General features: G+C 37.4%; 1 protein-coding gene across 1 annotated transcript; it reads right to left on the reverse strand.

The window, feature by feature from the left end:
- Nucleotides 1-327: 327 nt before the first annotated feature.
- LOC110613371 (E3 ubiquitin-protein ligase UPL3) lies at nucleotides 328-11,202 on the reverse strand. The gene is made up of 17 exons (XM_021754454.2): nucleotides 9,941-11,202; nucleotides 9,651-9,761; nucleotides 9,425-9,541; nucleotides 9,169-9,339; nucleotides 8,928-9,089; nucleotides 8,421-8,669; nucleotides 8,218-8,339; nucleotides 6,706-8,131; nucleotides 6,254-6,367; nucleotides 2,936-4,507; nucleotides 2,621-2,845; nucleotides 2,435-2,539; nucleotides 1,915-1,995; nucleotides 1,736-1,804; nucleotides 1,508-1,636; nucleotides 783-905; nucleotides 328-706 (listed from the first exon to the last, which is right to left on the reverse strand). The coding sequence occupies exons 1-17, from the start codon at nucleotides 10,814-10,816 to the stop codon at nucleotides 641-643; spliced, it is 5,718 nt and encodes a 1,905-aa protein (XP_021610146.1). The 5' UTR covers nucleotides 10,817-11,202; the 3' UTR covers nucleotides 328-640.
- Nucleotides 11,203-11,951: the final 749 nt, after the last annotated feature.

Raw genomic sequence — 11,951 nt, forward strand, 5'->3', positions numbered from 1 at the left:
AGAAATGATAATTAAATATTCTATTAATTTTCTGATATAAAATGATTAAATTCTATTGAAATAATAAAATTTTTATTAATAATATATGCTTGAATTAAATATTGAAAGACAATTTAAATTTTCATTTAAAAGAAATAAATAATTAATAAGAATTGTATTAAAAATAAAATAAAATTTAATAAATTATAAAACTCAATAATATTATCTTTGATATATCACAATTAAAATATAATAACTACATATTTATATAATACAAATAATTATTTTCACGTCGTCTAATTTATGAGAAGTGACGATTTTAAAGAAACAAAGGCATTTGATCAAGTATGGACAATAATTTTCAATTTCTTTAAATTGAATATATGAACTTAAATTACAAAGCCAACAGAGAGACCCAGCCGAGCACAGATTCCATCGGACCCTAAACAAAACCCGACCAGATAACGATTCCTTAAAAATTTTAGGAACTGACATTGATGACTCCATTAGTTTAAAGGGCCACCAAAAAAGAAACCATTATTGAGCAGGACAGTTGCTAATTCCTATATCAAATTTATCCAGGAGAGAAAAAAGAAAAAGCAATGACCATGATGAAGATTCTTGTGACAAAATATACACCCGTCAACCAGTTAGTCGAAACTCAAGACAAATCAAAGGATCCTTGCCCTTCCCAGATCGCATACAGCAGTTTCTTGTACATTATTTCCTGTTTAAAGCACAATTATCAGCACCAGAATATTCAACACCCGCATAAAATAAATCAAATTTAACACATATGGTACCTTGGTGGAGTATGGAGGAAGCTTCAGGTAATTAGCACAGGTCATGACACTAGGCAAGTCATCATCTGCTGATTCTGAAGGCCCAGTTCCATTTGCTGCTGCATTCCCTGCAGATGAAGAATGCTGCAAGCAGGCATACAACATTTATGCAACTGTATAAGAACTCCAAGTGTACAGACAAAAAGATGAACCACCTAAAAATTTTATTAGAGGACCCCCAAAAAGGAACTATAAGGTTCGGCTACTTCGTCAGTCTATACCATTATCAAAGATAGAAACCAATAAGCCCCGGCGGCCCAGCCCCCCTCCCAATTCCCAAATGAAAATCAACATAAACAAAATAGGTGCGAAATCCATCAGCCTTTCCAAGATTAGAGGGAGAAACAAAATAATAATATATATTAATAACAAACTATGCCACCATACATATTAGCTTCATATAATTATAAGCAAAAATAAGGAGCAGGAAAACCAGAACAACACAAAAGCATTCCAAAAACCAAAGGGTTGATGGACATAATAATTTTGAAAAAGAAAAATAAAAGAAGAAGAATGGCATAACAATGATATTAATATCAGAAACATATGCACTTTGCAGTATAGCATCTTATATATTAAACATTAACAGTTCCATGAACCTATCTCTGTGGCATTAAAAAGGCTATGTGAAATCATAAACATTTAGATCAGATATGGCCATCCTAATCCTGACGATTGTACTGTACCTTTCTCACAATGGTTAACTTCGGATTTAATACTGCTAGACCACCAGGTGGTAACCTTGGTGCGCCTGTTACAAACTGGCAGAAGGCACGCTGCTGCTCAGGTGTGAATTCTCCCATAATCTCAAGCAACTATACAAGTCATAGAAACAAACTTCATCAATCAATCAAGTTCATACAACAAATTTTATATAAAAGAAATTCCCATCAAAACAATGCATAAAATCATACATTAACTACTGCAGGACTCTTGGCTGTATATCCATGGTCAAATTTTATGTGGTCAACCAGGGTCTCAGGCTGCACATGTAAAAAATAAATCAAAGAAATAAAATTTTCCTACAGAACAATATGTAGTACTGGATCCAGTCACATACTCTAAAATTCAAAGAAATGGAAAAGAAAATTACCTCCCACAACTCTCGACGCCCGCATAGCAAATAGTCCAACTCTTGTGGAGAGAATATTTGTAAGGATGAGATGTCGAATACCTAATTGATGCACAAAATTATGAAGCAAAGATCAGAAAAGAAGAACATGATAACCAGATATCATCGTACAATACCATATTCAAGCATGGTACACAAAACACACAAAAAGGTGTAAGCATTCAGCTAAGTAAACCTAAAAGAAATTAAGAGGAAAGAAAATGTAACAGACACCAAAAATATTCACTTAATTTGTTTGTTTACGGAGCCAAACCAAACCAGTAACCAAAACTAATTTTTTCTAAGAACACCAACTGAACCGAAAAACAAAATGGATATTGAAATAACCAAATTTCAACAATTCAATTCAGTTATGAACGAATAATGCAGACCCCTATACATATCTATTGAACCCAACATATCACTGAACCATGTTAAAATAGACTATATAAAACTCAAAGTCCATAATAGTTCATTTAAAACTATGCATAATGTATTTTACCTGATTAAACCCAGCTCTAAATGCTTCCATTTGCCGCATAATCCCAGTCTTCACCGTTGCATCAACCACTAAAGATATGTACTCTTCCAAGTTATTTATGTCAACCTGAAGTTTATAATAAGTTCTTGTAAGAGAAGGGGACAAGAGCAAGGACAACATCAGATTAAGAAAATTAATGTCATGTACAGTTTCATCTCCAAGCTTCAAAATGTAGTCGGGATAACCAGGAAGGGTAAAATCCAAGCAGAGATCTTCAATTGCAGTCCCACGAAAATGCAAACCAGCAATAGCATCACGATTATCAGTTCCTAAAGCTTCCATATAATGTTTCCTGCAAACAAGAGCATGCAATTCTTGCAAAACCTTCCCCAATTCCACATCAAAAGAGAGAATGTCATACAGATCAAGCTCCTGCAGTAAAATAACATAAAAAAAGTTTGAATAAAAAATCAATACTAAAACTGAAAAAAGAAAGAAATGTGTCCAGTGCTATCTGCATACCTGACCAAGCACAAGCTTACAAAATGCTGTTGAAAGTGGCAGATCCAAAAGGCGTCCATCTTGAAGAGCTTTGGCCATTACCCGTCCAACCAACCGGAAATACTCAACAACCTTGTAAAACTGGCTACCCTCAGAAGCATCAGCATTTGGAGGAAAGGGACGAGGAAACAGACCAAGTGGAGCTTGAACAACATCTGCATCTCCAACAGCCCTCGAATCATTATTGGCTTTTCCATTTTTGTCACCATCTTCATCGATTTCCATAGTTGGCTTTCCTGATGATGAATTTGACCTCCACATTCCAAGTGCAACTTTCTGTAAATCATGACTTAAAAGTGTGTAGAACTCCAAGGTAGGACCCAACCCGGTGCCCACTTCACCAAAGTATTCTACTTCAAGTACAGCCTTCTGACTAGAATACATTTCCATTACTTTGGCAGCAGAATCCAAAATGCGGTTCCGAGAAACACGAACTTTCTGACGTTGTAATCTTCCTACTCTCACCTCTCTTTCATTTGCTGATCCATGACCATCAGCACCCTGCTGCTGCTGTAGACGATACAGTGCACGAGACAATCCAAAAGCAGTTGAGTAGAAATACTGTCGACGGGTCTCAAAAGGGAATAAGAATGGGCAAGCTTTTGTCAACTGGTAGCACCATGATGGAAGACTCCCACTGCATAATGCAAGGGCATCCTGAATTTGACGAGCTAATTTAGGGGTGAGCTTGCTGTTTATAAATTCTTCAACTGAAACCCTACCACCAGTAGCATTCAGCCCTTCCAAACCTGAGATTTTCCCTTCAGCAAAATCGTCTGAAACTAACTGGGCCCTCAGACGTGGCGCCAGCTGGTTCAACCCCTCTAGTACACGAAGCAGTGCTAAGATATTATAAGTAGGATTAGTTTTCTCCAAATCACAAGGAAGTTCCCCTTGCACAATGCTATCTAAAAGTGACATCCGCTGCAATTGGCTGTCAGAATTCAAATTAGAACCACCAGTTTTTGCAGACTTTGATGTGGTGGTAGTACTCGAACCCCCCATAGAAACCCTGTCAGTTTGACCATCTGCCCTCTGGTATGTAATTGTATATATATCACTCCAAAGCCTGCTACCATCACTGGATATGAAGTCACTGCCACCATACCTTTCGTCATCATCCTCATCCAACACAAGTTGTCTCTGGATGGCCTGATAGATTGTCAAATGCCTATTTAGCTGCTTCCCACCAGCAGTAAAGATCAATTTTGGAGGATCACTGGAACCACCAAATAATGGTCGTCCTTGTCTATCCCTGCCTCCTCTGATACCTCTGCCATTGGCAGCCCCAAGACCAGCCATAGCAGCAGCAGCAAATGACATAGCACCCCTTGAGCCATAAGAGCTACCACCCCTAAAATCAGTAGAATCTGAGCCCCTCACAGCAGCTGCTCTGCTGCTAGAACCTGAAGCAGGATTCACTTGGCTATCACTTGCTGCTGGAGCACTGCTGCTATCTTCAGGTGCATCACCCAACTTTACATCATGTACTCTTTCTGGCATGCAAACAGGTAAAGAATCATCTCTCAGCACCTGTGAAAGGCAACAAATAAAGATACAACTGGCTTGTCAGTTATAAGAGTGGGGGCACTAACTTCATTAAGAAACCAATATATAACTGCATGAAAAATAACATACTAGACAACAATCTGTTTCCCCATCCTCCATTCTTCTGCTATAATAACTACTAATACTTTGCAAATGCCCCTACTAGAATTCAATTTATAGCTTGACTAATGTAATATGCTGTAAAATAAATAATGTGAAATTATGGCACAAAAATCACAGGAACACATAAGACGCTGTGAATGAGTATTAGAATTGTAATTTTTTACATTTAGGATGATGTCTATAGATATTTATTTCAGAACTCTTAAAATGTATTTAATTATCACATGAATGTACTAAAAAGTCCAACTATTAAAATCATTACTTCACATGCAATAATATGACATCTATCCTTCAATAATTTTCACCGAGTAAAAAATGAAGAGCTTGATTATTTCCTAAGCTACTTAGGAATTTATTACAAGTCACAAAGAAGGAAGAATACAAATTAGTAAGAATTCAAATCATAGGCAAATTTACAGGCCCTATTTGCAGCAGGTAAACAAGGCACAAAACTCTCCAGTAGCTCAACAATACAAATTGTTTTTTATATCCTACATTAAAAAAAATAGCGATAAAATCCAAATTCAGGGGTGCATAATGGGTCTGCATCCAATTGCTTCAGTTTTGAATTCAAAGAACTGAAAACTGAATTATCAGAAATATGAAAAAACAAATAAAAAAGAATTTAATAAAGGGCCGAAATCGAACAGAACAAAATCAAAATATTCAATTTGGTTTGGCTTGACTCAGTTTTTGGACCCCCCCCCCCCAAACATCTGCACTGCAGTCAACAAGATTCATTGCATCACAGCTCACACACAACAGTAGAATCATTTTTTTTTATTTTTTAAAATGATAAATCCATAAAACAAAATACGTACAGATTTGAAAAAGCAGAAGTAGGAGAATTTGAATACAAAGCAGAACATGAAAAATGAATCGTGTAAAATACAACTCCAACCACACATTCTGCAACCCAACAAAATATGATCTCAATTCAAACCCTAAAGCTCATTCTCAAGAATCAGCAACAACACATTAGAAACAACAAGAAGCCTTAATCTCAAACTAGTTGCAGTCGCTATATGGATCTTTGTTCAGCTCTATCAGACACAAGTTCACATTAATATTCAAGGCTTGTAAAAATTCAAACTGTAGAAATAACACTATAACGCTACAACCGTAGAGTTGTAAAGAACAAAGGGGGAAGAAAAGGGCAGTACAGTGTCTGAAATTTCTGTGTTCACAAAATAGAGAAATGTTAATAGCATAAACAAAGGTATTTTGCACAAGGGAGAATCAAGTTCAAAATTTGTGGTGATATAGGGCCTAAAGACACAGAATCAACCAACTTCCATTTTCCAAAATTGTCTCACTAGACTGAAACAAATTTCCAATTTGAGGTGGTGTGGTTTGAAATTTCAGTTCAAAGCAAATAGCGTGCAACCTTGTGTATGACTGATTAAAATCGCGAAAAACATTTTTGCAATTTTCTTCCAACCAACATTTTGACACATTTATCATTTTAAGAAAAATGCAATCTGATTTAAGAAACAGCTATAACCATCACATTAAACAGTCTCCAGTTTCCAAAAGCCTGGTAAGAAGAGGAGAAATAAAGAAACAGAACAATATAATCTTGAATGAGAAAAGAATTTAAATAATTACATCTTCATGATCATCATCGTCATCGTCGTCGTCATCATCATCATCAGAGATATCATCATCTTCAATCACCAATGCTTCATCAATCTCAACAGGAGATATATCCAATTCCTCATCCTACCAAAGAATAAAAAGAAAATTATTGGAAAAGCAACTCACCAAAATAGTGAAGGGAAAGGGAGAAGAAGTGAGAGCTAGTATCAATATATCAAGATATCTCCACAGGAAAAAAAAACTACATAGTACTGGGACCTATTATCAATATATCTACACATCTCCACAGGAAAAAAAAATAACAATTTTTGCAATTTCTCTGCCTTCATTTCTATCAGACAAAATTAAGGCAACAATATCCTACTAGACTAACACAAAAAAGGGAACAAATTATAGAATTGGCAAGTTAAATTATGAAATGAATGTTTTACATTTTTATACACCACAATAAAATGCCATACCTCAGAACTAGAATCCCCATTTACTGATTTCATTTGTGCATCTTTATCAAGAGCTGCTCTTCTACGGGCAGCATTTCTAGTTTGGGGACCTTTTGCCTCTTCCTGGGCAGTCTTCAAAACAGCTTTCCCCTTCCCCTTTGATGAGCTTGTGCTTTTCTCCTGTGATGGTTCCTTTCTAGCTGCATCACCTATATTAACAGACGATCTGGATCTTGAAGAATGACGACGAGTGGTTGGAGTGGATGTAGATGGAGATGATCCGCCAGCTCCAGTAGGGGTGGTCCCAGATTCAGAATTTCCCACAGATGCCGAAGGCTTTTGACCAGATTCACTTCGCTGAACTCGAGGCCAAAGAAAGTCTTCGACAGCTGCTAAACTTGCTAATGGATCAATAAGAACTACATTGGAAGAATAATCACGGAGGGATTTTTCTCCTTGCGCTCGACAGAGACGCAACTTAAAAGGTTGAGAAAGTGCACTCAGTCCAGATGAAAGACGTGCACTTCCACTAGATGACCTAGATGAATGGCTCAGCACGACAGGAAAGCGTTCTAAAGATGATAAGGCATTTTGAAGCTTTTGAACCAAAATGGTCATGGGAGCTGCACTCCCTTCATCAAGACTAGTAGGAAGGGCAAGACCAACAAATAACTTAAATCTTCTAAGTGCTTGTTGACGAAGCTTGGACATATTAGCTTCTGAAATCCTTTCCTTGGAAAAGAAACCAGGAGAAAAATAATTCAGCAGGGCTGCTACAACCCCACTTCCAATGAACTCAAAAGTGGATACACCATCCCCTTTGCTTAGTTCTGTCAACATGTCAGCTATCACACCAATCAAGTACTCTTCTTTATTGGCAGAACTATCGACAACAAGAGACCCAGAAGCCTTAGATTTCCCTTTTGCTTTAGTCTTTTGGTCATCAACACCGGCATTCAACTTCATGCAAAGATTTTTTAACTGTAAAAGATCATCAGTAACTCCAATCTCAGAGGCCCCAGCATCAGATGGAAAATACTTATCTTTGAAAGTCTTAGCACATGCACCAACAGCCAAGCGAAGATTAGTATTAACCATTGGGATTTCAATAGAATTTGGAGGTGATCCAGCTATTGTTGGAACAAGAGTCTTGGACTCTTCTGATGCATTTCCTTCAGAAATTGAGTTACTACTGCGACGTTTGTAACGCCTAGAGCGAGATGAGGTTCCAGTTACATAGTCATTGTCCTTCTCGGCAGAAGATGCTTGGGTAGGAGTGGGATTAGGATTTCCAGCTAAGATAAGTTGATCGACAGCATGTACCACACCCTCTCTAACAAAAATCTTGGAGAAAGTTCCAGGAAGCTTTTCCATAAGAATTTCAGCAATTTGGAGGGCAGGAACCAAGACATGAGGATCTTTCCATGCTAATACACCAGCTAAGAAACTGTTGAGACAGATGATATACATAAATAATCATATTAAGCTCTAAGTGAATATAACAAGAGATCATGCATAGGCAAGAATAAATACCTAGAAATATTTGTGACACTCAACAAAGACTGAATCATCTCTGAACTGGAAAAATACATCAACTTTCCAATAACAGAGAGACATTTGTGGCGAACAGGGCTGTTGACACTAGAACCATATATCTGCTTGGCAAGCATTTAATGCAATTATTATCAACTGAACAAAGGAAGTACCTGAAAAACTACTAGTTTACCAAAACTAACCTGAATCAGTACAGGAAGTAAATCCATTCCAAATTGCTTCAAAAGATCTGGCTGATCCTTTAATAATTTCTCTCGGGCTGAAACCTCAGGAACATTTCCATTTAGGTCATCTTGTTTGCCAGAACTGCTTGAAGGTGACTTCTTAACAACAGGTCCTTTCACAAACATATTGGAACTAGCAGGAAGGGAAATTGTTCCTTGTGGAAGTGGTGGAAGAAGCTCATTTGCTAGGTTGACGATCTCAAAAATCTAGACAGTGAAAAAAAAAACAGATTAAGCAGTGTCTGGAAGGATTTGATTAAGGCTGTTAAATAGCCAGATAGCATGCTTTACTAAAAGAAAACGTCATCAAGCAAAGTTCAAACTTAAGAGCTCTAAAGGAATTAAACAAATGACTAGAGATGCATCAATGAATCATAACATAACTCAACTTCCAGGGAAGTTGCTTAAAATAGTGTAGTGTTTCACAATTTTAAGCTTAAAACTAGGAGAAGAAACAGCAAGCACCTGCTCTGCTGGTCTACTTAGAGCTGGAGGAACTGATGAATTAGCAGAAACGCCAGAACCTGATAAGATATCTTTAAGAGTGCCACTGATTCCAAGGAGAAGCAAAGTTTTGGACCCTAGAGGGGACCCACTTGCAAATGTGGACAGCAGTCGAATTAAGCCCTGTATGCCTCAAGTCAGTAGTCAGACTACCAGCCTCAAAATACAATACCATTAAAATTCAAAGAATAAATATTTCTACCGTGTATGTAGGTGGGCTTAGAGATGCCTGTCCACCTCCAGAATTACTAGTGGAAATAAGAGAGGCAGCTTGTGTGACCAGCCCATGATTACATAGTTCATCCAATTTTTCTGGAGATGAAGCAAATGTTTCAGCAATCCGAGTCAAACAAACAGAAGCATGCTCCAATACCTACAATCACATTACAGAATTACATTAAATGAAGACAACACCAGAAGGAATTTGTGGCTCTGAGTGGGAGAAACAGCAATTTTACCTTCGCATCATGATACTGAAGAAGATTGGTCAACAGAGGGACAGCTTCCATCACAAAATCAGCAGCATCTGACGGGAGTTTCTTGCACATATTTGCAGCAGTAGATAATGCCACCCGCTGAAATGAAATGAAAAAGAAATCCAAAATTCAAAAATGCTCCACAATGTGAAGGCCCTCAGCATACAATGTCCAGTTAACTCTAGAAAACTAAATATAAATCAGTTACCTGGACTCCAGTCGAGAAGAAATCCAGATAAGAAAGCACCGCCATAAGAGCACCAGCTCGCAGACAAGCAGTTGGGTGCTCCTGAGATATCTTCTTTAGCGCTTGCAGGGACTGTTTACAGCATAACAACCATAAAACAATGTATTGTCCGCTAGTTAATTCATTCAACTCTAACAAGAACAAGTGGCAAAATGTCCAAGCAAAAATACAATGTACTGTCCGCTACAAGCAAAACAGAAACAAAGCAGCTAGTTAAGCTAGATTTCTGTTCAATAAAACAACAAACAAACCTGTTCAGCCAAGTCCATGTATTCAATAGTAAGCAACCTAGCAACAAAGCATGAAACAGCACCATAATGCACAACCGCTGCACATGATGAAGGCAACACATCACACAAATGAGTGATTGCCCTGGCAGCAAGCAGCATTATATCCGGATTACTCTCATGGTTCAGTAAACCAACTAGCACTGGCACAAATGAATCCACAGAGAAGGTGCTCAATGACTCCTCGGTTCCAATTGAGAGCATCTCACAAAGCTGAGTTAAGGCTTCAACCTGCTTCCCTTCCTCACCATCTGCTCGCAATCCTGATAAAATTTTCTTCAGCCTCCCAGATTGATGCGAGGATGAAGCAGATGGCATCCCAGATGAAGGCAGCAGATCATCAAGTCCAGCCCCAAGCTTACGCAATAGACCTTGGAGAGCACTACTAGCTGAGGTTAAATTCTGATGGAAAGCTCCGATACCACCACCTTCACTATCATTATCATCATCTTCATTGGGATTGTTATTTCCGGATTCCATATTTAACCCCAAGCTGTCCCTCTCTCTATCTCTGACATCCCTATTGTCTCGAACCCTAACCTCATGCTCTTTTTCCTTTCCTTTGTCGGAAGATTCATTTTTGTTACGACGGGAACGGGATGATGATTCAACAGGGGCGGTTGAGTCCATGGGTGCAGGATGAGCGCGAGTAGTGCGAGTGCGGGGGGCGGCGGCGAGAGCAATTGAAGGAGCGGTGGCAGCAGTAGTGGTCGTGGAAGAGGAAGTAGTGGCAGCGGCAGTGAGGCGAGCGCGTTTCTGGGAGCGGGTGGTAGGACCGGAGGAGGAAGATGAAGGGGCTGTTGAGGAGGCCTCCGCCCGCTTCCGGCTCCGAGTTTCCATACAAGAACTAAACCGCCACGATTAAATCCGTGGTCGCGATTCACGCGGCACCGGATCGGGTAGTAATCCTGGGCATCTGACAGCAAGAAGATCAAAAACCCTTAAAATTGAGGAGGGGAATTACACTGCTGGTTTCGTATCCGTCGAAATCAAGCAATCCAAACAACGAACAAATCGGCAACCCTAGAAATTATATACAAGTGAATAATTAGAAAAAGAGAATTGAGAGAATTGGATGGGTAAATAAGGTTGAATTAGGGATTTGTGAGGGAAAAGGCAGTGAATTGGAGGTGGAAGAAGAGAAACCCTAAGGTGAGGGTAGAGAATAAAATCGAGAGGAGAAATGAGTGTGGGCTTTTATACGTGTTGTATGGGAAGTATTTTTCCTATAGGTTGCATTGGGCGCGAGCGGTGGTGAATGCCTGTTTTCTCAGTTTCTCCGCTTCATCAGACTCCTTCGGTAGACAGGTCTAAGGGCAAAGTCGTCCAACTACTCAAAAACTAATACCATTTTAATTTTATATTAAAATTTTAAAGCACATGCTAAGTTATATTAAAAAATCAAGAGAGGATGACTATCAAACGCTTTAATATTTTTGTCAAAAAATCTGATTAACTTATTTTAACATTGATAAAAAAAAACTAAATAATATAAATAATTTAAAATAATTAATGATTTTTAATAAGAGATTAAAATGTTAAATTTTATAAAATATAAAAATATTTTGATCTGAGTGATTTTCAAATATAAAGAATTAATTAATTTCATAAAAATTTAGGGTCTAATAGTAATTTATCTAAAAATCTTTAATTTTATTTATAATTAATTAAAATTTTTATACTTATTCTGTTTCAAAAAATAATTTTTTATTTTTTATTTATTTTAAATTATGCATATTTTTATATTAATAATTTATATTTAGTATAGTATTTGAAGTAAAATTTATTATTTCCAATAATAATTTTATAGTAAGAATCCATTTAATTTTTAGTTTTGAGTTTATATCTCATTGTTAAAATTCTTAAATGTGGCTATATATTACTAATCTGTATATCGAAAATTATCTGTAGATAAATGTGCAATTATAGGTGGAAAATTGTACAATATTATATAGAAAAATATATTTTTCATATT

Source organism: Manihot esculenta, chromosome 4 (assembly GCF_001659605.2).
Source record: "Manihot esculenta cultivar AM560-2 chromosome 4, M.esculenta_v8, whole genome shotgun sequence".
Classification (NCBI taxonomy): domain Eukaryota; kingdom Viridiplantae; phylum Streptophyta; class Magnoliopsida; order Malpighiales; family Euphorbiaceae; genus Manihot; species Manihot esculenta.

Coding starts and splice junctions, on each gene's coding strand:
- LOC110613371 (XM_021754454.2), bottom strand. CDS start 10,816: ATGGAAACTCGGAGCCGGAAGCGGGCGGAGGCCTCCTCAACAGCCCCT. Junction 2,540..2,620: donor TGAAGCTTGGAGATGAAACT/GTACATGACATT, acceptor TATAAACTTCAG/GTTGACATAAATAACTTGGA. Junction 1,996..2,434: donor TTAGAGCTGGGTTTAATCAG/GTAAAATACATT, acceptor TGCATCAATTAG/GTATTCGACATCTCATCCTT.